Source organism: Scyliorhinus torazame, chromosome 4 (genome assembly GCF_047496885.1).
Source record: "Scyliorhinus torazame isolate Kashiwa2021f chromosome 4, sScyTor2.1, whole genome shotgun sequence".
In the NCBI taxonomy this organism is placed as follows: Eukaryota; Metazoa; Chordata; class Chondrichthyes; order Carcharhiniformes; family Scyliorhinidae; genus Scyliorhinus; species Scyliorhinus torazame.
The window spans coordinates 248,481,522-248,508,963 of record NC_092710.1 but is presented as its reverse complement, the minus strand read 5'-3'; the positions used below and the strand labels follow the sequence as shown (position 1 = coordinate 248,508,963).

The following is a 27,442-nucleotide window of genomic DNA, read 5'->3' as shown; positions in this document are numbered from 1 at the left end:
TCAGCCTGTGCGAGTCCAGGTCCGGTATCTTCCCCAGCAGTCTCTCAATAAAATCCACATCGTCTCAGTTTGGGGCATATACATTGACCAAAACTACCCTCATCCCCTCGAGCTTAACACTCACCATGATAAATCTGCCTCCCCCATCCGAGATTGTACTACCCACCTCAAATTGCACCCGTTTGTTAACCAAAATCTCGACGCCCCCTGGTTTCAGTGTCCAGCCCTGAATGGAAGACCTGGCTAATCCAGCCCTTCCTTAATTTGACCTGGTCAGCTACCTTCAGATGAAGCATTATTACGTCCGCCTTCAGCGCCCTCAGATGCGCGAACACATGTGCTCTTTTTACCGACCCGTTTAACCCTCTAACGTTCCAGGTGATCAGCCTGGTTGAGGGGCACCGTGCACCCCCCCCCCACCCTCGCCAATCAGCCACCTCCTTTCTTGGGGCCGCCCCTAGCTCCTGTGTCGCGCTTCCCCTGGCCCGCCGCCTGGCAGCCCCCACCTCCGACCTCCTCCATGTTACTAAACCCAAATCCCTCCCTCGTCAGCAGATCAACTACCCCCCTTCGCTCCCCCCCCCCCAGCAACAACACCCTGTAACCTAACCCCTGCCATAAACTAGCTAAATACACCCCCCCTTGGCAAAGTCCATCGCATCCTCGCGCTCCTCAAAGTAATGGTGCTGTCCCTCGTGTATGACCCAAAGGCGCGCCGAGTATAGCATTATTCCCCCAACAGCTTCAGGAACATGTCTGCCACATACGCCACGACATCCTCTCCCTCAGCCCCCTCTGGGAGACCAACGATTCTCAAATTCTGCCGACGGGACCTATTTTCCAGGTCCTCCACCTATTCCAGAAGACTTTTTTGTTGGTCTTTCAGCCTCTCCATCTCCATTTGGTGATCCTCCTGCTCCTCCAGCGCCTTTTCCAGCTTCTGGATCGTCCGATCCTGGGCATCCAGCCTGTGCTCCAGGCACTCGATTAATTTCTGAATCGGGTCTAAACTGTCCTGTTTCAGCGCGGTGAAGCCTTCTTGGATGACCTCCAGCGAATACTCCGTCATTGGCTGGGCTGTCTGCACTGGGATCCGGACATCGGCCATATTGTCCTCAGCAGCCTCCACACTGCCCTTGCTTGCCCACTTCTTCAACTGTTTGCGATTCTTTGTGCTCCTTAATTCCATACACCTATATCTGGAGTCAGTGCCTGAGTGCCTATGCCTTCAGATCCAGCGCTCAAAAGTACAAAAAAGGTCCAAAAGTCCGACCGGATCGAGAGCCTCCAAATGTGCGACTTACTCCCTCATCGCCGCCACCGGAAGTCCAACCTGTTGAACTTTTAACCTGGTGGTGTAAGACTTCTTACTGTGCCCACCCCAGTCCAACGCCGGCATCTCCATATCATAATAAAAACTAGCATTTGTATATGCCCCAATTCACTTCACATATGTGTAATAAAACAAAGATGTTGAATCAAAGAAGGAGAGATTAGCTGGTGTGATTAGAAGATTAGCCAAAGAGGTGGGATTTAAGGAGGTTCTTAAGGTGGAGAGTCAGAGTGGCTTTGGCCCACATTAAAAGTTAATGAAGAGATTAAGATATCAGTGATGAAAATATTTAAATATGAGATGAATAGAAAGTAAAACAGAGGTGCAAATCAAGGAATTTATTTTTATATCCAATGGCGTCGCTGGCATGTATTGCCCCTAGTTGAACTGAGGGTACAAAGAACAAGAACAAAGAAATGTACAGCACAGGATCAGGCCCTTCGGCCCTCCAAGCCCGTGCCGACAATGCTGCCCGACTAAACTACAATCTTCTACACTTCCTGGGTCCGTATCCCTCTATTCCCATCCTATTCATGTATTTGTCAAGATGCCCCTTAAATGTCACCATCGTCCCTGCTTCCACCACCTCCTCCGGTAGTGGGTTCCAGGCACCCACTACCCTCTGCGTAAAAAATTTGCCTCGTACATCTACTCTAAACCTTGCCCCTCTCACCTTAAACCTATGCCCCCTAGTAATTGACCCCTCTACCCTGGGGAAAAGCCTCTGACCATCCACTCTGTCTATGCCCCTCATAATTTTGTATACCTCTATCAGGTCTCCCCTCAACCTCCTTCGTTCCAGTGAGAACAAACCGAGTTTATTCAACCTCTCCTCATAGCTAATGCCCTCCATACCAGGCAACATTCTGGTAAATCTCTTCTGCACCCTCTCTAAAGCCTCCACATCCTTCTGGTAGTGTGGCGACCAGAACTGAACACTATACTCCAAGTGTGGCCTAACTAAGATTCTATACAGCTGCAACATGACTTGCCAATTCTTATACTCAATGTCCCGGCCAATGAAGGCAAGCATGCCGTATGCCTTCTTGACTACCTTCTCCACCTGTGTTGCCCCTTTCAGTGACCTGTGGACCTGTACTCCTAGATCTCTTTGACTTTCAATACTCTTGAGGGTTCTACCATTCACCATATATTCCCTACCTGCATTAGACCTTCCAAAATGCATTACCTCACATTTGTCCGGATTAAACTCCATCTGCCATCTCTCCGCCCAAGTCTCCAAACAATCTAAATCCTGCTGTATCCTCCGACAGTCCTCATCGCTATCCGCAATTCCACCAACCTTTGTGTCGTCTGCAAACCTACCAATCAGACCAGTTACAATTAAGAGTCAACCATATTGCTGTGGATCTGGAGTCACATGTAGCACAGACCAGGTGTGAATGATGGATTTCTTTCCCAAAAGGTGATTAGTGAATCGATTCATGGTCACCGTAAAATTTTTAATTCCAGATTTCTGTAATTCCAGATTTTTGTTAAATTCAAATTTCACCATCTGCCATTGGGGGATCCGAACCCATGTCCCCAGAATATTACCCAGGGTAATATTACCCAGGGTCTCTGGATTATCAGTCTAGTGACAATAGCGCTATGCCACCAATGTATTGGTTGAGAAAATAAAACTAAACTAAAACTGAACAAGAGTCATAATATAAAATTAGACTAACAGTAATGAGCAACCAGTGTGGAGCTCTCGCCAGTAGAAAAGGGAAGACTGAGAAGTAACCTGATGATGGTGTTTACGATACAGAAAACTCTGATGGGTATACATAGTGAAAATGCTTCCACTTGTGGGGGAATCCAGAAGTAGGGACTATAAGATAGTAACTAATAAATCCAATATGTATTTCAGTAGAAACCTCTTTGCCAAGAGAGTTTAAACTGTGGAATTTAGAAATTTAAAATTCACTACCACAAAGAATAGTTGAGATGCATAGCATTTCAGGGTTGATAGATTGGGATAAAGAAATGGAAGGTTGCGCCAAAGTGTTAAGTAAATTATGGGTTTGGGAGCAGCGTTGCGTGGAAGTAAGCTAGCATGGACCAATTGAGTTAAAAGTAAGTTTCTGTGCTGTACATTTTATGCAATAATCTTGAAGATTAAATCTGGCACAGACAGAATGGTACATTACAAATGATGTCTCAAAAATACAAGTTATTGAAGCACTCTAACCATCAGTAGAATCTAACTAAATTTTATTATAAGAAAACTGTGGGCCATGGAGTGGCAGTCACAGTCGGATTACTTAATTTAAAATGCAGCCACACCTTTCTCACCTGACCTTTTGGCTCGGGTCCAGTGAGAAAAGTGCAGTGCAGTTGTCCAGGAATCCCCACCCCAGTCGAGTGCAGGAGAGTTGGACAAAAGGAAGATAGGTCTTTTTTACTGCACTAGCCATAAAACAGGTAGGTTTAAAGGTCCAGCACTTTGACAAGCCAGAGAGAGAGGGTGTGGGCAGATGGTGGAAGGCAATGGTGAGGGGAGGGGGAGGGGGTTTGGTGGGAGAGGGTCGGGGGAGGGGGTGTGGTGGGAGAGGGCCGGATAGTCATGGAGGGTCGGGGGTTGATCGGTGAGGGTAGTTGGGGGGTAAGTCAGGTTATCGGGGGAGGTGGGGAGTAATTGGGTGTGGGTGGGTAGTCGGGAAATCCTGAAGGGGTTGGGAGGGTAGTCGTGGGATGGGTCAAAAATATAGTTATCCAGGAGTTAGAAGTGGTTTTAATTCTTCTAACTTTTCCTAGGTAACTATTCATGTAAGACAATCGGAACCATCAGAAGAGTATGATTTAAATTAAAGTACCCCCCTCCCCGGTTACAATGCCCAAGAGATTGGAAGTGAAGGGCCTGTTTTATAATATAATGCTGGCTCCAATTTTGGCAGTTTGTGTATTTTGTTTTCATAGTTTATATATCCTTATGCTTTACATTAGTGTTTCAGATGACATAATGACTGCATTTTGGGCTGGATCTTAATCTGCCAACACTGATGAATATTGAACCTTTAGTTGCTGTTGTGCCTCAGGACCCTTCTGAGATCCTATCTCACGAACATGTGCGGTCATTGCCTTAGAAGTAAACATTTCTGATAGGCAAATTTGCTCTGCCTGAGACCCTCCTCAAATGTGTCCAACTGACCTCAGTGTCCGGGATTTGAGCCCGTTGCACAATACATACCTAGATACATGCTGTTAATTTCTGACATAGGTCTGTGATTAGCAGTGAAGTCCGCACACACGCAAATTGACTGCCCACTTCCTCCCCCAACTACCCACAGTTTCCCCTGACTACCCATCCTCTCATTGCCCATCCCCTTATACCCATCTCCCTCTGGCGACATATCCCCCCCCAATCCCATTCCCCTATCCCTGTTTTCATTGCCCCTTCATCCACTGCTCCAACTCCCGTCGCAGCCATTAAAACTCTTCACACCTTTAAAAACTTACATGAACATGGCAGCTGGTACTGTTTTTTTTTTAAATGAGTGCGGTCTTGCCACTATGCCTCTTTGCCATTGCTCTCTGTAGATGGCTGCTGCAGCAGGGGCAGGAAGACTAGGCTTCAAAGTTGGGACAAGGTAAGGCTGTAATAATCTTTATGGCCATTGGCGGGAGCCCAATATCACTGCTGACAGGAACATTTGGCCCTATAGAGTCATAGAAATTACAGCACAGAAAGAGGCCCTTTGACCCATCCTGTCTGTGTCGGTCATCAAGCACCTATCTATTCTGATCCCATTTTCCAGTACATGTTCCATAGGCTTCTTGTTATGGCATTTCAAGTGCTCATCTAAATGCTTCTTAAATATTGTGAGGGTTCATAGAACATAGAACAATACAGCGCAGTACAGGCCCTTCGGCCCATGATGTTGCACCGAAACAAAAGCCATCTAACCTACACTATGCCATTATCATCCATATGTTTATCCAATAAACTTTTAAATGCCCTCAATGTTGGCGAGTTCACTACTGTAGCAGGTAGGGCATTCCACGGCCTCACTACTCTTTGCGTAAAGAACCTACCTCTGACCTCTGACCTCTGTCCTATATCTATTACCCCTCAGTTTAAAGTTATGTCCCCTCGTGCCAGCCATTTCCATCCGCGGGAGAAGGCTCTCACTGTCCACCCTATCTAACCCCCTGATCATTTTGTATGCCTCTATTAAGTCTCCTCTTAACCTTCTTCTCTCCAACGAAAACAACCTCAAGTCCATCAGCCTTTCCTCATAAGATTTTCCCTCCATACCAGGCAACATCCTGGTAAATCTCCTCTGCACCCGCTCCAAAGCCTCCACGTCCTTCCTATAATGCGGTGACCAGAACTGTACGCAATACTCCAAATGCGGCCGAACCAGAGTTCTGTACAGCTGCAACATGACCTCCTGACTCCGGAACTCAATCCCTCTACCAATAAAGGCCAACACTCCATAGGCCTTCTTCACAACCCTATCAACCTGGGTGGCAACTTTCAGGGATCTATGTACATGGACACCTAGATCCCTCTGCTCATCCACACTTTCAAGAACTTTACCATTAGCCAAATATTCCGCATTCCTGTTATTCCTTCCAAAGTGAATCACCTCACACTTCTCTACATTAAACTCCATTTGCCACCTCTCAGCCCAGCTCTGCAGCTTATCTATATCCCTCAGTAACCTGCTACATCCTTCCACACTATCGACAACACCACTGACTTTAGTATCGTCTGCAAATTTACTCACCCACCCTTCTGCGCCTTCCTCTAGGTCATTGATAAAAATGACAAACAGCAACGGCCCCAGAACAGATCCTTGTGGTACTCCACTTGTGACTGTACTCCATTCTGAACATTTCCCATCAACCACCACCCTCTGTCTTCTTTCAGCTAGCCAATTTCTGATCCACATCTCTAAATCACCCTCAATCCCCAGCCTCCGTATTTTCTGCAATAGCCTACCGTGGGGAACCTTATCAAACGCTTTGCTGAAATCCATATACACCACATCAACTGCTCTACCCTCATCTACCTGTTCAGTCACCTTCTCAAAGAACTCGATAAGGTTTGTGAGGCATGACCTACCCTTCACAAAGCCATGCTGACTATCCCTGATCATATTATTCCTATCTAGATGATTATAAATCTTGTCTCTTATAATCCCCTCCAAGACTTTACCCACTACAGACGTGAGGCTCACCGGTCTATAGTTGCCGGGGTTGTCGCTGCTCCCCTTTTTGAACAAAGGTACCACATTTGCTGTCCTCCAGTCCTCTGGCACTATTCCTGTCGCCAATGATGACATAAAAATCAAAGCCAAAGGTCCAGCAATCTCTTCCCTGGCCTCCCAGAGAATCCTAGGATAAATCCCATCAGGTCCCGGGGACTTATCTATTTTCAGCCTGTCCAGAATTGCCAATATCTCTTCCCTACGTACCTCAATGCCATCTATTCTATTAGCCTGGGGCTCAGCATTCTCCTCCACAACATTCTCTTTTTCCTGAGTGAATACTGACGAAAGGTTCCTTTCTCCCTTTTAGGCAGTGAGTTCCAGATTCCCACCACCCTCTGAGTGCAAAACGTTTTCCTGAAATCTCCTCTAAATCCCCTATCCCCTTACCTTAAATCTATGCCCCTGGTTATCCACCACCGCCTAGTAAGAGAAAAAGTTTCTTCCTATCTACATCCCTCATAGTTTTGTACACCTCGATGAGGTCCCCCCTCAGCCTTCTCTGCTAAGGAAAACAAACCCAGCCTAACCAGCCTCTCTTCGTAGCTGAAACACTCCAGCCCAGGCAACATCCTGGTGAATCTCCTCTACACCCACTCTAGCGCAATCACACCTTTCCCATAGTGTGCCAACCAGAACTGCACACAGTACTCTAGCTGTGGCCTAATGAGCATTTTATAAAGCTCCATCATAACCTCTCTGCTCTTATATTCTATGCCTTGGCTAATAAAGGCACGTATTCGTTCTGTGGAATGCAATAAGTTGTTACCTGTGAAATATAAGTTCTATACCCATAAATGCTGTGTTTTATTTTATGATGTAGCGAATACAGAGTGCTATTTTGAAAGCCTTTAATAGCCCAACAGTCAAAACTGCTGATGAGGAGACAAAACAGAAAGTGAAAGGTAAGGATTTGTATATGGCTTAAGGGCGCCATCTAGTGCATTTATATTAGTTTACATTTCAGCTGAAATTTGTTGGCACATGCTGATTGCATTGAGTTGGGTTGGTTATATTTTTTTAAATTACAATTATTAACCATTACATATTTGTACAAATAATGTAAATTAATCCTTTGTTTATATCTACAAGGTTGTTTTTGAGGATATAGCATCTGGAAATTATAATGCAGTAAACAGAATACATGTTTTGGAGTTTTCAAAATAAACAAATATATTTGTAAGAGAAGCTGTGAATATGAGAGTTAAATGTGCAATTATTTGACTATTAAACATGATGTTACAGTATATGGCAGAGAAGGTGTGAAGATGAATTTTATCGACCAGATTTTTGTTGGCGAGCTGATCAATACTATCATGTGTGAAGAGTGCTCGCATGTAAGTATTTACTTAGTTGTGGGACTATTTTTTTAAATTAAGGGACAATTTAGCATGGCCAATCCACCTCCCCTGCACATCTTTTGGTTGTGGGAATGAGACCCACGCAGACACGGGTAGAATGCGCAGACTCCACATGGACAGTGACCCGGGTCCAGGATCGAACCTGGGTCCTCAATGCCGTGAGGCAGCAGTGCTAACCACTGTGCCACCATGCTGTCCAGTTGCACTACTGTTTGTTGTAAAATAATATTATTGCATTTGTAATTTCCTCCCATCTAATCATGATCAAAACGAGAAGACAACCAAATGTATTACATGCAAAGTACAAAATTGCTCTGTAATTTTTTTTAAAGAGTCTTTGTGCACTACTTGCATAAATTATATAGTGATGGTGGTCTCTTGTGCTTGCTTACATATCCTTTTGCCGTCCAAGCATCTTCTGGATATACAATTTTTGGGGGGACAGTTTACAGAAGAACTTTATTACTACCTGGAATGGGGAATATCAAATAGCAACTGGCACCCAGGTCCATAACAGTAGCAGCAACATCTACAACTTGCATTTATATAGCACATTTACATTAGTAAAAGCTTGCAGGGAATTGGCTGCAATAATGCAAACCAAATAAATGCAAATGACACAGATATGACACCAGAATAGGATTTTAAAATGTGGAAATGAGGAAGAGCATAATCTGCTTGTAACTCATCAAAGTGAGTAAAATGTTTTATAGTTTCATTTTTAAAGTTTCATTCACAGTCTGTAAAATGCTGCTTTTCATTTTCATTTTAAAATGTACATCAAATCCTTGAACCTTTAGATCATGGGACCGTGGTTTGTACGTTTTCAAGTTTTACATATCTTTTCTAGTGAAAAGAAATATAACAACGGAAAATATCTTGCACTCATTTCTTGAAAATGTGTGGAAAATAAGCAATCTCTAATTATAAATTAAATTTGGAATAATGTATCACAATTTTCTATGTTAATTTGACCAAAATCTTTTTTCAAGGGTATTCACTTCATTTAAATTTGACATTTTTATTACATCTCAATTGTTTTTAATGATTAGCTAGTGGAAGGAATTTCTGTATTATGAGCTTAAGTTTTCAGTATCAGCAATTATACATGATCTTTAAAATGATCTTATTTCAGATTTCAACTGTTAAAGAGCCATTTATTGACCTTTCACTTCCCATTATTGAAGAAAGGGTAAGAAAAATATTGTTTTTATGTGCAAGATAAATGTAGAATGTATTAACCATGGGCATGCTCTGACCACTTTATGTGCACAGTTTGTAATGGAGATAGTGGAATACATGCTTTATTCCACCAGCAACAATCTAATATTCTTGATTTGCTCATGATAATCAGTTGTAGACATAAGAACAGTTTTGGAGACTTCTACAGGTTGACCAAACCACTTAGCCTGCCAGTGATCAGGAAGCCCAACCAATTCTCCCTCCATGGTTAACATAATTTGAGTCAATGGATAAATGTGCCTCCAAAGCCATATGTAGAAGCCCCTCTTTCTCATCTGAGTCAGGTAATGGCACCATCTCATTTAATGTGTGGCTGCTATTGTCTGAGTTTGGCAGCCTTATCAGTGGGTTTTCCTCACTTGTAGGAGAACTAGGTACCCCACAGTTTTCTATTATAAATGTTTTATTGACCTAAAAAGTATATGTTCACATTTCCCTAAAATAAGTCTTGGTGCTGGATTTAATGTTTTACCTGTTTTACCATTAGCCCTGGCTAATGCAATTTGAATGTCAGTATGTAACAGAATGTCAGTATGTAACAGATTCTAAATTGATCTTTGAAGTCATTCAATTCATAGTTGATTTTCTTTTTAATTGCAATGATTAATGTTTGTGTAGTAATAATTATGCACATTTGAAATATGTTATTTGGTTGCTTTCGCAGTGCATGGAATGTTTTATATATGTTTTTCTTTTATAACTGGTAAGGCAGCCAAACCCATACCATCAGGGAAAATAAATAAAAACCAGAAAGCAAAAGATACAGAAAATGAAGAAAATACCTTGGTTTCAAGTAAGCAGGACACCTCTGCTACATCTGTTTCCCAAATCAAATACAAACCAAAGATTTCTAAGAAGCCAATTGCAACAACGTACATGGTAAGGATATACAATTTATTTTAACTACACTTAATAAGACCATCTATTGGCATTGGAGGAGCAGTTGAAGGGAGGTGATGGAGTGTATTAATGGGATGCAGTTGGGGAAGGTCCCAGGGCTGGAGGGCTTTCCGGCAGAGTTTTACAATCAGTTTGCGATGCAGTTGGCCCCCACCTGGTGGGTATGTTTAGTGAGGCGTTGGAAATGGAGGCGTTGACAGCTACCTTAGCGCAGGCATTGATTTTGTTGATCCTAAAAAAGGGGAAGGACCAATTGGACTGTGGGTACCACAGGCCCATTTGTTGCTAAACATGGGCATGAAAGTCCTGCCGAAGATGTTGGCGTGTAGGTTGGAGGGATGCGTCCCAGAGGTGGTTTCTGAGAACCAAACGGAATTTGTGAAGGGGAGGCAGCTCTCTAGTAACATTAGGAGGCTGCTGAATGTAAGTATGAATATAAGAACAGGGGGACGCCAGCCAGAAGTGATTATGTCCATGGACGCGGAGAAGGCATTTGACCGGGTGGAGTAAAGGTACCTGTTTAAAGTTCTGGGACGGTTTGGGTTTCGACTGAAATTTGTGGCGTGGGTTCGTGTTATAACCTGCCTGCTTACCATTGGCTGGGGACTAATGACAATCCCACAATCCTGTGGGAGTATGAGCTTCCCAATAAGGGGGGGCGCAGAAATCATTAGCAGACTCCCTGTATAAATAAAACTGGCCAGTTTGGAATCAGCAGGAAGGAGTGAGCAGCAAGCCAAGTTGCTGCCGCTGTTGTATATGTATGTTATTGTAAATAAATGTTATTTCTTTGTATCCTTAAAACTCGTGCTGGATTCTTTGTGGCCCTCACAAAACTGGCGACGAGGGTTAAAGTGAATAGCTGTCTTCACTGGAAGCCACCTCCCTGGATTTTTGTTGGATACAGGTTGGAAGTTGTTTTCTATTACACCATGCCTCTGTACGGACGTTTGGATGTTTTTGATGCTGCGCTGGAAAGCTGGAACCAGTACGCACAACGGATGAGTTACTATTTCCAGGCAAACAATATCACCGAAAACGAGCGCCAGGTGGTCATATTGCTCACCGCCTGCGGCCCGCATACGTTTGGGGTGATTAGGAGCCTTACGTACCCAGCTGCGCCGGACACCCAAAACGTTTGATGAACTTGTGAATTTAGTGGGGCAACATTTTAACCCAATCCTGTCCACGATAGTCCAACATTACCGGTTTAATACCGCTGAGAGGACCCCAGGAGAATCCCTTGCCGACTTTCTATCCAGGCTACGCAGGATTGTGGAGTACTGTGACTATGGTGAGACCTTGTCAGAAATGTTACGCAACCGTTTGGTTTGCGGTATTAACAATGCGGCCACCCAGAGAAAGTTGTTAGCTGAGCCAACATTGATTTTTCAACAGGCCATTCAAATAGTATTGTCCCGAGAGAGTGCAGAATGAGGAGTGCAGGAGCTACAGGGAATGGAGGTGCATGCTTTGGGGCGCAACCTCTTCCGTCCGACAACATCCCCCCGCACTCCTGCGGTACCTTGGGCGAGGCGACGTCCGGATCGACGCCAGTGGCCGTCGGACATTCCTCCCCGAAGGGAGCCTTCTTCAGAACCAATGGATGAGGAGCCATGGCCGTGTCAGACTTGTAGGCGCCGACCCCGTTACGGATGCCGGTCCTGGGGGCGCCAGAGACGCCATCGATCCGACCGAAACTGGGACCAGCCCAGGGGCCATACCTTCCATGTGGATGAACCTGCGGCGACTACTCCTGAGGACGTGGAGACGGAGGACGACTGCCTGCAGCTGCATTGTGTGGCAGCGCCCCGTGTGGCCCCCATTAAGGTGACAGTACGGGTCAATGGCCACCCGCTTGAGATGGAATTGGACACTGGCTCCGTGATCGCCCAGAGGACATTCGACCGCATCAAGCAGGGTATACAGTCCCTTACATTAACCAACACACAGGCCAGGTTGGCCACCTACACGGGGGAACCATTGGACATTGCAGGAACTACGATGAGCCCTGTTGTTTATGGACGCCAGGCGGGGCATTTCCCACTTATCGTGGTGCGCGGCCATGGGCCCAGCCTGTTGGGTCGGGACTGGTTGCGCCATTTGCGGTTGCAGTGGCAGCACATCCTCCAAACAGTTTCTGGAGGGTTGACTGAGGTGCTAGGACGATACCCAGATGTATTCCAGCCCGGTTTGGGGAAAATAAAAGGGGCCGTAGCCCGTATCCAAGTCGAACCAGGAGCCACGCCGCACTATTTCTGGGCTCGCCCGGTGCCTTACGCCTTGCTCGAGAAGGTAGAAGGGGAGCTCACTCCTTTGGAGACTTTAGGTATTATCAGGTCCATCCGTTTCGCTGACTGGGCAGCACCAATTGTACCTGCAATGAAGCCAGATGCCACAGTTCCCGTGTGCGGCGACTATAAACTTACAGTGAATACGGCTTCCCGACTCGACAGATATCCAATGCCTCGCATAGAGGATCTCTACGCGAAGCTTGCAGGCGGACTCTCGTTCACAAAATTAGATATGAGTCACGCCTACCTACAGTTGGAGCTGGACCCTGCCTCCCGACCATATGTAACGATTAATACACACCGGGTCCTGTATGAATATACACGCTTGCCCTTTGAAGTATCCTCTGCCTGCGCTATTTTTCAACGCGTTATGGAGGGCATTTTGAGTGGTTTACCGCGTGTCGCTGTCTACTTAGATGACGTTTTGATCACAGCGACGTCGGAGCAGGAATATTTGGAAAATCTGGAGACTGTCCTTAGACGCTTTTCGGAGGCTGGAGTCCGTTTACGTCTCACAAAGTGCGTCTTTCAGGCGAAGGAAGTAGTCTACCTGGGTTATCGGGTGGACCGCGAAGGTTTGCACCCCGTCGCAGAGAAGGTGCGCGCGATTCAACAGGCCCCCGCCCCGACTGACACTTCGCATCTTCGCTCTTTTCTCGGCCTCGTAAGCTATTACGGGAAGTTCCTCCCCAATCTGGCAGCTACGCTGGCCCCATTGCACCTTCTGCTAAAGAAAAATCACACCTGGGTTTGAAGTCAGCCGCAAGAAACCGCTTTCCGGCGGGTAAAACAACAATTGTCGTCGTCTGGGTTACGGACCCACTATGATCCTGGAAAACCTTTGCTCGCCACATGTGATGCATCCCCGTATGGTATTGGGGCCATCCTGTCCCACAAGATGGAGAACGGGCCGCTCGGCCGATAGCTTTCACCTCCCGCACATTGACTGCAGCGGAAAAAAAGTACGGGCAGATCGAGAAGGAGGGCCTGGCAGTGGTCTTGGCAGCGAAACGTTTCCACCAGTACGTGTATGGCCGCCACTTTACTATCGTGACTGATCATAAGCCTCTGCTGGGACTTTTCAGAGAGGATAAGCCAATACCGCCCATTGCTTCCGCACGGATCCAGCGCTGGGCTTTGTTGCTCGCTGCATATGAGTATTCTCTGGAGCACAAACCAGGAACGCAGATAGCAAATGCCGACGCACTGAGCCGATTGCCTTTATCGACCGGCCCCATGTCGACCCCCACGACCGGTGAGGTGGTTGCAACCCTAAACTTTATGGACACCTTGCATGTCACGGCATCACAGATCCGTGAGTGGACCCAGACGGAGCCAGTCCTGTCAAAGGTTCGGCACATAGTCCTGTATGGTGGGCAGCATACACAGCTACCAGGCGAGTTGCGGGCATTTTCCTCCAAGCTGTCAGAATTCAGCGTGGAAGACAGCATCCTCTTGTGGGGGACGCGTGTGATTTTCCCGGAAAAAGGACAGGAGCTGATACGAAGAGACTTGCTCAATGGGCATCCAGGTGTGACCAAAATGAAAATGTTGGCCCGGAGTTATGTCTGGTGGCCAGGCCTCGACACCCACATTGAGAAGGTGGCCCAAAACTGCTCCATTTGCCAGGAGCATCAGAAGCTTCCGCCGGCCGCGCCCCTACATCACTGGAAATGGCCAGGGCGGCCTTGGGTGCGCTTGCATGCGGATTTCGCCGGCCCTTTTCAAGGATCCATGTTCCTTTTATTAATCGACGCCCAGTCTAAATGGCTAGAGGTGCATAAGATGCTAGGCACAACGTCCTGCGCAACAATTGAGAAGATGCGGTTGTCTTTTAGTGCGCATGGCCTCCCCGAGGTGCTGGTCACGGGTAACGGCACTCCATTCACAAGTGAGGAGTTTGCGAGGTTCATGAAGATGAACGGCATACGCCATGTCCACACTGCCCTTACCACCTGGCTTCAAATGGGTTGGCGGAGCGCGCAGTGCAGACATTCAAATGAGGCCTAAAGAAGCAGTCTTCCGGGTCAATGGACACGAGACTGGCTCACTTTTTGTTTTCGTATAGAACCACCCCCAATGCGGTGACTGGGGTAGCTCCCACAGAACTCCTAATGGGCCGGATGACTTCGCATCCTCCTTAGCATGGTTTACCCGGACATTGGCGCAAAAGTACACCACACACAAGAAAGGCAGGGACATGATTTTTCTCGCCATCGGCCGATTCGGCAGTTTGCGCCCGGTGACCCAGTGTTCGTTCGGAATTTTGCTGGTGGTGCCCAGTGGGTCCCTCCGTAATCTTTCGCCAAACGGGCCCTATATCTTACCAGGTGCCAGCCCAGGGTCGTCTCCAGCGCAAACATGTAGACCACGTTCGGTCCAGAAGACTATCCCTTCCAAAGATGCCCCGCCTCCGGAGCTCATTTCTACAGCCACAGAGACAATGGAAAGTAGTCCTCACAATCTTCCTCTGGTGCCTCACTCAAAGCCTGCGCAGGTCGTTGCAGAACCGCGTGGAGATAGAGACGCCCACATCAAAGGGGGAATCCTCGGGCCCACGGGCCGTGGATGTACAACCGTTACGCCGTTCATCACGGAAGCGCCGGTCTCCGCCTCGTTACAAGTCGCCCGATCCAGCGCCTCGTACAAATGGTGTCCGGCCTGCGGCAAAACGCCTTCCTTCGCCAGGGTCTTCGATAGATTCCTTGGACTTTGGGGGGGAAGGATGTGAAAACCTGCCTGCTTACCATTGGCTGGGGACTAATGACAATCCCACAATCCTGTGGGAGTATGAGCTTCCCCAATGAGGGGGGCGGAGAAATCATTAGCAGACTCCCTGTAAAAATAAAGCTGGCGAGTTTGGAACCAGCAGGAAGGAGTGAGCAGCAAGCCAAGTTGCTGCTGCTGTTGTATATATAGGTTATTGTAAATAAATGTTATTTCTTTGTATCCTTAAAACTCGTGCTGGATTCTTCGTGGCCCTCACAAAAATTTGATTATTGTGAGCTTTCCCATGGCTAGTGTTCGAATTAACAAGAGGACTTTGGGGTATTTTGGGTTGCAGAGGGGTGCAAACCAGGGGTGCCCGCTGTCGTCGTTGTTATTTGTGTTGGTGATCGAAACCTTGGCGATGGCCCTTCGGGTGTCGGCTGAGTGGTGAGGGATTATGAGGGGGGTACGGAGCACCAGCTTTCACTGTATGCGGACAACCTGTTGTTACATAAGAACTAGGAACAGGAGTAGGCCATCTGGCCCCTCGAGCCTGCTCTGCCATTCAATGAGATCATGGCTGATCTTTGTGGACTCAGCTCCACTCTCCGGCCCGTACACCATATCCCCGAATCCCTTTATTCTTTAGAAAGGTATCTATCTTTTTCTTAAAAACGTTTAAAGAAGGAGCCTCAACTGCTTCACTGGGCAAGGAATTCCAGAGATTCACAACCCTTTGGGTGAAGAAGTTCCTCCTAAACTCGGTCCTAAATCTACTTCCCCTTATTTTGAGGCTATGCCTCCTAGTTCTGCTTTCCCCGACCAGTGGAAACAACCTGCATCTATCCTATCTATTCCCTTCATAATTTTATATGTTTCAATAAGATCCCCCGCATCCTTCTAAACTCCAATGAGTACAGTCCCAGTCTACTCAACCTCTCGTCATAATCTAATCCCCTCAACTCTGGGATCAACCTAGTGAATCTCCTCTGCACTCCCTCCAGTTCCAATATGGCCTTTCTCAGGTAAGGAAACCAAAACTGAACACAATACTCCAGATGTGGCCTCACCAACACCTTATACAATTGCAGCATAACCTCCCAAGTCTTGAACTCCATCCCTCTAGCAATGAAAGACAAAACTCGATTAGCCTTCTTAATCACCTGTTGCACCTGCACACCAAATTTTTGCGACTCGTGCGCCAGCACACCCAGGTCCCTCTGCACAGCAGCATGTTTTAACATCTTACCGTTTAAATAATAATCCATTCGGCTGTTATTCCTCCCAAAATGGATAGCCTCACACTTGGCAACATTGAATTCCATCTGCCAGACCCTAGCCCATTCACCTAACCTATCCAAATCCTTCTGTAGACTTCCGGTATCCTCTGCACTTTTTGCTTTACCACTCATCTTAGTGTCGTCTGCAAACTTTGCCACATTGCACTTGGTCCCCCAACTCCAAATCATCAATGTAAATTGTGAACAACTGCGGGCCCAACACTGATCCTTGAGGGACCCCACTAGTTACAGGTTGCCAACCAGAGAAACACCCATTTATCCCCACTCTCTGCTTTCTGTTAGTTAACCAATCCTCTACCCATGCTACGACTTTACCCTCAATGCCATGCATCTTTAGTTTATGCAGCAATCTTTTGTGTGGCACCTTGTCAAAAGCTTTCTGAAAATCCAGATATACCACATCCATTGGCTCCCCGTTATCTACTGCACTGGTAACGTCCTCAAAAAATTCTACCAAATTAGTCAGACACGACCTATCCTTTATGAACCCATGCTGTGTCTGCCCAATGGGACAATTTCCCTCCAGGTGCCCCGCTATTTCCTCCTTGATGATAGATTCCAGCATTTTCCCTACTACCGAAGTTAAGCTGACCGGCCTATAATTACCCGCTTTCTGCCGACCTCCTTTTTTAAACGGTGGTGTCACGTTTGCTACTTTCCAATCCTCTGGGACCACCCCAGAGTCTAGTGAATTTTGATAAATTATCACTAGTGCATTTACAATTTCCCTAGCCATCTCTTTTAGCACTCTGGGATGCATCCCATCAGGGCCAGGAGACGTGTCTACCTTTAGCCCCATTAGCTTGCCCAATACTGCCTCCTTAGTGATTACAATCATCTCAAGGTCCTCACCTATCATATCTTTATTTCCATCAGTCACTGGCATGTTATTTGTGTCTTCCACTGTGAAGACTGACCCAAAAAACCTGTTCAGCTCCTCAGCCATTTCCCCGTCTCCTATTATTAAATCTCCCTTCTCATCTTCCAAAGGGCCAATATTTACCTTAGCCACTCTTTTTTGTCTTATATATTTGTTGAAGCTTTTACTATCTGCTTTTATGTTCTGAGCAAGTTTACTTTCATAGTCTACCTTACTCTTCTTTATAGCTTTTTTAGTAGCTTTCTGTTGTCCCCTAAAGACTTCCCAGTCCTCTAGTCTCCCACTAATTTTTTGCCACTTTGTATGTTTTTTCCTTCAATTTGATACTCTCCCTCACCTCCTTAGATATCCACGGTCGACTTTTCCCCTTTCTACCGTCTTTCTTTTTTGTCGATATGAACCTTTCCTGAACACTGAAAGATCGCTCGGAAGGTTCTCCACTGTTCCTCAACTGCTTCACCATGAAGTCTTTGCTCCCAGTCTACCTTAGCTAGTTCTTCTCTCATCCCATTGTAATCGCCTTTGTTTAAGCACAAAACACTAGTGTTTGATTTTACCTTGTCATCCTCCAACTGTATTTTAAATTCCACCAGATTGTGGTCGCTCCCTCCAAGAGGATCCCGAACTATGAGATCATTAATCAATCCTGCCTCATTACACAGGACCAGATCTAGGACCGCTTGTTCCCTTGTAGGTTCCATCACATACTGTTCCAGGAAATTATCCCGGACACATTCTATAAACTCCTCCTCAAGGCTGCCTTTACCAACCTGGTTAAACCAATCGACATGCAGATTAAAATCTCCCATGATAACCGCTGTACCATTTCTACATGCATCCGTTATTTCTTTGCTTATTGCCTGCCCTACCATCCTGTTACTTTATGGTGACCTATAGACTACTCCTATCCGTGACCTTTTCGCCTTACTATTCCTGATTTCCACCCAAATTGATTCAACCTTGCCCTCTCTTGCACCAATTACTATTGCCCGGATGCCATCCTTAAACAAAAAAGCTACACCACCGCCCTTACCGTCCATTCTATCCTTTCGTATAGTCTGATACCCTTGGATATTTAACTCCCAGTCGTGACCATCTTTTAACCATGTTTCAGTAATGGCCACTAAATCATAGTCATTCACGATGATTTGCGCCATCAACTCATTCACCTTATTCCGTATACTACGAGCATTCAGGTAAAGTACACTTATGCTGTTTTTTATCTCTTTGTTATGAATCCTAACACCTTGATCAGTAACTTTTCGCAAATTATTTTTCCTCTTACCCTTTCTCCTAATTTTCCTTGTCTTTGAACCCATATCTCGACATAATAACCTGTCACGTAACCTGCTGCCTTGCTCGCCATTAACCATTATACCGTCCATAGCTTTACCCTTCCCTTCCCCCCCAACTTGCTAGTTTAAAGTCCTTGTGACCAACCTATTTATCCTATTCGCTAGAACACTGGTCCCAGAATGGTTCAGGTGAAGACCGTCCCAACGGTACAGGTCCCTCCTGCCCCAGTACTGATGCCAATGCCCCATGAAATGGAATCCCTCTTTCCCGCACCACTCCTTTAGCCACGTGTTAACTTCCCTAATTTTCTCAACCCTATGCCAATTGGCACGTGGCTCGGGTAGTAATCCAGAGATTATAACCCTGGAGGACCTGTTCTTTAATTTAGTCCCTAGTGTTTGATAATCCCCAAACAGGTCCTCTTTCCTAGTCTTACCTATGTTGTTAGTCCCAACGTGGACCACAACAACTGGATCCTCCCCGTCCCTCTCCAAAATCCTTTCAAGCCGATCAGAGATGTCCCTCACTCTGGCACCGGGCAGGCAAAATACCATGCGGGACTCACGATCTGGCTTACAAAGGATGCCATCAATCCCCCTAATTATAGAATCTCCTACAACTACCACTTGTCTTTTTGCTCCCCCCTCTTGAATGGCTTCCTGTACCACGGTGCAGTGGTCAGTCAACGCATCCTCCCTACATGTTGTTTGTGTCAGACCCATTGGAAAGTATGGGCAGAATTATGGGCTTGTTGGAGAGATTTGGGGCTTTTTCTGGCTTATACGTTGAACGTAGGGAAGAGTGAGGTGTTCCCGGTGAATACAGTGGGGTGGCAAACCTGGGGGCGCTCCCATTTAAGGTGGAAAGGGAGCAGTTTCGGTATCTGGGGATTCCGATAACGCAATAGCAGGCCACAATGCATAGGTGGAACTTGATAGGGTTAGTGGAAGAGGTTAAGGGGGACGTTTAAATGTGGGATACGTTGCACTTGACGTTGGCAGGGTGGGTGCAGGTGGTAAAGATAAATGCGCTGCCAAGTTTGTTTTCCAGTCCCTCCTGACTTTTCTCCCCAAGGCCTTTTTCAGGCCTTCGGGAGAAAAGTCAGGAGGGACTGGAAAAGTTGGTCTCGGTATTTGTGTGGGCAGGGAAGGTGCTGAGTCTGAAGAAGACTCTGCTACAAAGGCAGTGGCAGAGAGAGGTGTTGGCTCTCCCGAACCTGATGCACGGTGCCACGTGCTAGTCAGAGTAGAAATGACAGGATATATAGGATGAATACGTGGCTGAAGGGATGGTGTCAGGGGGAGGTTTTCAGATTCCTGGGGCATTGGAACCGGTTCTGGGGAGGTGGGACCTGTAGAAACTGGACGGGTTACACCTGGGCAGGACTGGAACTGATGTCCTAGGGGGGCTATTTGCTAGAGCGGTTGGGGAGTGTTTAAACTAATGTGGCAGGGGGATTGGAACCGATGCAGGGAGTCGGAAGTTAGTAAAACAGGGACAGAAACAAAAAGCAGTAAGGGGGAAAGTGTAAGGCAGAGAAGCCATAGTCAAAAATCAAAAAGGGCGACAGTACGAGGTACAGTGACTGAGGGGAGCTCAGTGAATAGGCCCAGTAATACTAAAAGGAATAAAACGGGAAGTAAAAACATAAATGGAAAGCTATGCGGCAGGTTGTTACATGAAGATATGGGTTCAACGACAAGGAAAATTAGGAGAAATGTTAAGAGGAAAAATAACTTACGAAAGGTTACTGATCAAGGTGTTAAGATTCAAAACAGAGGTATAAATGCCAACATAATTGTACTTTACCTGAATGCTCATAGTATTCGGAATAAGGTAAATGAGTTGATGGCGCAAATCATCGTGAATGATGGAGGATAAGGTTGAATCCATTTGGGTGGAAATCAGGAATAGTAAGGTGAAAAAGTCACTGAGAGGAGTAGTCTATAGGCCATCAAATAGTAACATTATGGTGGGGCAGGCAATAAGCAAAGAAATAACTGATGGATGTAGAAATGGTACAGCAGTTATCATGGGGGATTTTAATCTACATGTTGATTGGTTTAACCAGGTCGGTCAAGGCAGCCTTGAGGAGGAGTTTATAGAATGTATCCGCGATAGTTTCCTAGAACAGTATGTAATGGAACCTACGAGGGAACAAGTGGTCCTAGTTCTGGTCCTGTGTAATGAGACAGGATTGATTCAGGATCTCATAGTTAGGGATCCTCTCTGAAGGAGCGATCACAATATGGTGGAATTTAAAATACAGATGGAGGGTGAGAAGGTAAAATCAAGCACTAGTGTTTTGTGCTTAAACAAAGGAGATTACAATGGGATGAGAGAAAAACTAGCTAAGGTAGACTGGGAGCAAAGACTTTATGGTAAAACAGTTGAGGAACAATGGAGAACCTTCCAAGCGATTTTTCACAGTGCTCAGCAAAGGTTTTTACCAACAAAAAGGAAGGACGGTAGAAAGAGGGAAAATCGACCGTGGATATCTAAGGAAATAAGGGAGAGTATCAAATTGAAGGAAAAAGCATACAGAGTAGCAAAGATTAGTGGGAGACTAGAGGACTGGGAAATCTTTAGGGGGCAACAGAAAGCTACTAAAAAAGCTATAAAGAGTAAGATAGATTATGAGAGTAAACTTGCTCAGAATATAAAAACAGATAGTAAAAGTTTCTACAAATATATAAAACAGAAAAGAGTGGCTAAGGTAAATAGGATGAGAAGGGAGATTTAATAATGGGAGATGAGGAAATGGCTGAGGAACTGAACAGGTTTTTTGCGTCGGTCTTCACAGTGGAAGACACAAATAACATGCCAGTTACTGATGGAAATGAGGCTATGACAGGTGAGGACCTTGAGAGGATTGTTATCACCAAGGAGGTAGTGATGGGCAAGCTAATGGGGCTAAAGGTAGACAAGTCTCCTGGCCCTGTTGGAATGCATCCCAGAATGCTAAAAGAGATGGCTAGGGAAATTGCAAATGCACTAGTGATAATTTATCAAAATTCACTAGACTCTGGGGTGGTCACGGCGGATTGGAAATTAGCAAACGTGACACCACTGTTTAAAAAAGGAGGTAGGCAGAAAGCAGGTAATTATAGGCCAGTGAGCTTAACTTCGATAGTAGGGAAAATGCTGGAATCTATCATCAAGGAAGAAATAGCGAGGCATCTGGATGGAAATTATCCCATTGGGCAGACGCAGCATGGGTTCATAAAGGGCAGGTCGTGCCTAACTAATTTAGTGGAATTTTTTGAGGACATTACTAGTGCGGTAGATAACGGGGAGCCAATGGATGTGGTATATCTGGATTTCCAGAAAGCCTTTGACAAGGTGCCACACAAAAGGTTGCTGCATAATATAAAGATAATATAATTAAGGGGAAAGTGGTAGCATGGATAGAGGATTGGTTAATTAATAGACAGCAAAGAGTGGGGATTAATGGGTGTTTCTCTGTTTGGCAATCAGTAGCTAGTGGTGTCCCTCAGGGATCACTGTTGGGCCCACAACTGTTCACAATTTACATAGATGATTTGGAGTTGGGGAACAAGGGCAATGTGTCCAAGTTTGCAGACAACACTAAGATAAGTGGTAAAGCAGAAAGTGCGGAGGATACCGGAAGTCTGCAGAGGGATTTGGATAGGCTACGTCAATGGGCTAGGGTCTGGCAGATGGAATGCAATGTTGACAAATGTGAGGTTATCCATTTTGGTAGGAATAACAGCAAAAGGGATTATTATTTAAATGATAAAATATTAAAACATGCTGCTGTGCAGAGAGCCCTGGGTGTGCTAGTGAATGAGTCGCAAAAAGTTGGTTTACAGGTGCAACAGGTGATTAAGAAGGCGAATGGAATTTTGTCCTTCATTGCCAGAGGGATGGAGTTTAAGACTAGGGAGGTTATGCTGCAATTGTATAAGGTGTTAGTGAGGCCACGCCTGGACTATTGTGTTCAGTTTTGGTCTCCTTACTTGAGAAAGGACGTACTGGCACTGGAGGGTGTGCAGAGGAGATTCACTAGGTTAATCCCAGAGCTGAAGGGGTTGGATTACGAGGAGAGGTTGAGCAGACTGGGACTGTACTCGTTGGAATTTAGAAGGATGAGGGGGGATCTTATAGAAACATATAAAATTATGAAGGGAATAGATAGGATAGATGCGGGCAGGTTATTTCCACTGGCGGGTGAAAGCAGAACTAGGGGGCATAGCCTCAAAATAAGGGGAAGTAGATTTTATCATTTAAATAATAATCCCTTTTGCTGTTGTTCCTACCAAAATGGATAACCTCACATTTGTCAACATTGTATTCCATCTGCCAGAGCCTAGCCCATTCACTTAAACTATCCAAATCCCTCTGTAGACTTCCAGTGTCCTCTGCACTTTTTGCTTCACCACTCATCCTCGTGTCGTCTGCAAACTTGGACACACTTGGTCCCCAAGTCCAAATCATCTATGTAAATTGTGAACAATTGAGGGCCCAACACTGATCCCTGAGGGACACCACTAGCTACTGATTGCCAACCAGAGAAACACCCATTAATCCCCACTCTTTGCTTTCTATTAATTAACCAATTCTCTATCCATACTACTACTTTCCCCTTAATGCCATGCATCTTTATCTTATGCAGCAACCTTTTGTGTGGCACCTTGTTAAAAGCTTTCTGGAAATCCAGATATACCACATCCATTGGCTCCCCCTTATCTACCGCACTGGTAATGTCCTCAAGAAATTCCATTAAATTAGTTAGGCATGACCTGCCCTTTATGAACCCCTGCAACGTCTGTCCAATGGGACAATTTCCATCCAGATGCCTCACTATTTCTTCCTTGATGATAGATTCTAGCATCTTCCCTACTACCGAAGTTAAGCTAACTGGCCTATAATTAACCGCTTTCTGCCGACTTCCTTTTTTAAACGGGTGTCACATTTGCTCATTTTCAATCTGCCGGGACCACCCCAGAGTCTAGTGAATAACTTATCTTAATGGACAAACATCCCTCTGTTGTTTCATTGTTCTTTATAATGATGTGTATAGGTGGAGGGCACCTACAAACATTCTGTCCTAAAAATGATCTCCAGGATAATGTATTAACATAATCTAACCAATTTTTTAATATACTTCCAGCCGAGTCATGAAAACAAACAACGGGTGAAGGAAATAATGAGATCAGTAGATGATGATGATGATGAGAGGAACTGGCGAGCTGCTGCAGAACAAAGTAATGGACACCAAGAGGAGGAGAGTGACCTGTCACTTTGTTGCCAGAATCTAGTCGAAGTCAATAACCTCAGTCAGTCAGACGGTAGTGATAAAGATGGAAATCAGTCGGATGGAAGCAATGATGCAGACAGTGAAGCCTCAGAGACTGAGAATCCTTCAAAACCAGTTGAGTCTCTGAGTTGTGGTACTGATTCCAGGTTTGACTTAACAGCTGCCAACCACAAACTGTCGAACAGTAATTTAGCACAAGAGTTTAATTGTAATGATTCTATTTCCAGTGCAGTGTCAAAACTCAATCTTGGCTGTACCAAAAATGAAAATCAAACAATTGATTCTGTTTATGAGGAGAAGACAGACTATGTTTCATCCAGCATTCAAGACTCAAAAGAACGATCTGTAGTTTCAAAGAAAACTGTTACAGCATTTCAAACACTGTCCCAGAACTATGACGCCAGACCCAAGGAATGTTCTCTCCAGTCCTGTCTTCGACAGTTCACATCTGTAGATCTCCTAATGGGCAACAACAAGCTGTTATGTGAAAAATGTACAGAGAAAAGACAGAAACAACAGAAAAAATTACATTCAGAAGGTGGGTAGAGTATCGATGTCAGATTATTTAAAAATCTAACTTGGCTATAGATGTCCATAATAGGATATACTTTGCACAGTACTTATGGAGTGGTAAGCACATATGCAAATACAATGATGCAAATAACAATTTAATAATTCAGCCTGCTAGTTTTAAAAATATATTTTGTCTGGATATCAATTTCACTGACAGGGGCCAGCATTTAGTGTCTATCCCTAGTTTTCCTTGGAAAAAGTGGTGGCAAACCACCTTCTTGAGCTGTTGTACGCTTTGTGCTGAAGCTGATCGCAGTAGTATTGTCAGGCAAGTTCTAGGGTTTCAACCCAGTGATGAGGATATGTTCCAAATCAGGATAATGTGTGGCTTGGGGGGGAACTTGAAGGGAAACTTGGAGATCATAGATCATAGAATTTACGTGCAGAAGGAGGCCATTCGGCCCATCGAGTCTTGGAAAGAGCACCCTACCCAAGGTCAACACCTCCACCCTATCCACATAACCCAGTAACCCCACCCAACACTAAGGGCAATTTTGGACACTAAGGGCAATTTATCATGGCCAATCCACCTAACCTGCACATGTTTGGACTGTGGGAGGAAACCGGAGCACCCGGAGGAAACCCACGCACACACGGGGAGGATGTGCAGACTCCACACAGACAGTGACCCAAGCCAGAATCGAACCTGGGACCCTGGAGCTGTGAAGCAACTGTGCTATCCATAATGCTACCGTGCTGCCCATGATGGTGTCCCCATGCATTTGTTGCCCTTGCCCTTCTAGTTGGTAAAGTCGCAGGTTTAGGAAGTGCAACCAAACGAGCATTAGTGAGATCACAGAATCATAAATTTACAATGCAGAAGGAGGCTATTTGGCCCATCGAGTCTGCATCGGCACTTGGAAAGAGCACCCTACTTAAGCCCTCGCCTCCACCCTATTCCATCCTAACCTTTTGGACACTAAGGGGAAATTTAGCAGAGCCAATCCACCTAATCTGCACATCTTTGGACTGTGGGAGGAATTGTTCAGTGCAATTTTTAAAAGTAAGATTTTAGAAAGCGAAGTCTGCATCTACATACCACTTTTCCTGTCCTAAAGCATTTTCCAACTGATTAAGTACTTTTGAAGTGTAATGTAGGAAAAGCGGCAGCCAATTTCCACATAACAAATTCCCACGAAAAGCAATATGATTGTGACCAGGTAATCTATTTTTGTTGTTTTGATTTGAGGGCTAAATATTAGTCAGCATAACATGGAGAACTTTTCTTAAAACCCAAAAGGCAATGGTTAGATCATTTTCTTATAAATATATTGCCCACATCTATGTAAATATAATGGGTCTACCGTTTCCTACATCTGTTTTGGAGAATTTATAAAAGATGGCCATTACTTGTTCCTAGTCTACAGTACATCTGTCAATTACCCCTTTGTAATGATGTTGTAATCTCGCATCAATCTCTTCCCATGTTTCTCTTGGAACTCCTGAATACATTCAGTCTGTTGGGTATTCATTTTTTGAGTCCAAAACTCTACCTTACTTTTCAAAGTTCTAACAGGTGGCACAGCATCAGGGCGGTTCAATTCTGGCCTTGGATGACTGCCTGTGTGGAATTTGCACATTCTTCTTGTGTCTGCGTGGGTCTCCTCTGGGTGCTACAGTTTGTTCCCATAATCCAAAGATGTGGATTGACCGTATTAAGTTGTCCCTTAGTGCCCAAAAGGTTAGGTGGGGTTACGGGGATGGGTGGGGGCGTGGGCATAGGTAGGGTGTTCTTTCAGAACGTCAGTATAGACTCAATGGGCCGAATGACCTCCTTCTGTACTGCAGTGAATCTAATTCTGCCTGGGCTTTTGCTGTTGAGAAAAGGCATGCTACATGTCCTTCTTTTATTATGCTTGGACAAAGCAGCGGTACAGAAATTTCACTCGCTCATGGTCATCCTCTGTGTCCTAGGAATGTCACTTTAAGAAATGTTTGTCTGCTCAAGTGGCTGCAGTGATGTCAGAGTGTGGGTGGAGCTGAGCTCTGGCTCTGCTTTTTAGTTTAGCTTTGAGAAAAAGCTTGGGTGTGTCTGTGTTTTTTTGGTTTTGTTTTCGTGTTGGAGCTGAAGCCAGCCAAAGAAGGTATAATTTCTATCTCTAGATCATTTGGTGAATTCAGAGTGATAACTGCTTTCAATAGAGAATTTGAACCTGATGTGCTTCTGTAAAAAGGATTTTTGTCTTATGGATGTTAAAAGGAAAGTTTAAGGATTGCTTAATGTTGTATTCTTTGGGGGGGTGTATTTGAATTGATGGTTGCTAAGATGTTCACTGTATGTTTTAAAAAGGTTAACGGAGTTCATAGAATAAACATTGTTTTGCTTAAAAATTACTTTTAAATTTCTGCTGCACCACACCTGTAGAGTGGGCCATGTGCTCCCCATACCACAATCTAGTAAAAGTCGTGGGCCTGGTGATCTCCCTGGTATAATTTGGAGTTCTCTAAACCCTGGCCCATAACATCTGCTTCAACCTTTTTCTCATTTTCTTGTAATCCTTTCCTCTTATCTATTTAACGCTAATATATTGTAAAAGGGTCTTAATTGTTGTAAGTGGTTGGGTGGAGTTTGACAGGTCTTATTATCGTATTCGTAGTCTTAGGTAGTTCAATAGTATGTATCTATTAACTACTATAAACTATATACTTAGGTGTAGTAAAGGTCCTTTCTAGGAGCTGTCTTCATGCTTGTTTCTACACACAGCTTTGTTCAACACTACACTGACCATTAGATGCAGATCATGTGTTCTCTTATATCACTGTGAGTGGTACTCAGTCCCACATTAATCCTTTATGTGCCAGATCTTTATATTACACCTTCCTTCAAGTCTTTACCAAATCTATTACAAGTAATCTAGTTTACCTTATGTATTTACATCATTACCAATTGCCCAGTTCTCCCACTCAAATCATTGAGTTCATAGTGTCAGATGGTCTGGAGTCCTTATAAACTATTCCATAACTTGTTCTCACTACTGTTGGAGGGGTGATAGTCTGTGTTACTGTAGGTAAACTTTGTTGAATCGAAGGTTGTTCTGGTATCTGGATATCTT

At 45.1% G+C, this 27,442-nt stretch overlaps 1 protein-coding gene across 5 annotated transcripts in view; it reads left to right on the top strand.

The window, feature by feature from the left end:
* Nucleotides 1–27,442, top strand: part of usp45 (ubiquitin specific peptidase 45) — a 362,553-nt gene that overhangs the window by 296,892 nt on the left and 38,219 nt on the right. For 4 of the 5 annotated variants that reach the window (XM_072499597.1, XM_072499595.1, XM_072499598.1 and 1 more), the window contains 5 exons: nucleotides 7,376–7,457; nucleotides 7,798–7,889; nucleotides 9,049–9,105; nucleotides 9,864–10,034; nucleotides 23,670–24,354. In XM_072499597.1, the coding sequence (XP_072355698.1) occupies nucleotides 7,376–7,457; nucleotides 7,798–7,889; nucleotides 9,049–9,105; nucleotides 9,864–10,034; nucleotides 23,670–24,354 (1,087 nt within the window). Of the gene's footprint in view, nucleotides 1–7,375; nucleotides 7,458–7,797; nucleotides 7,890–9,048; nucleotides 9,106–9,863; nucleotides 10,035–23,669; nucleotides 24,355–27,442 lie in introns of those variants that run through there. The other variant, XR_011940756.1, reaches the window with a different exon arrangement.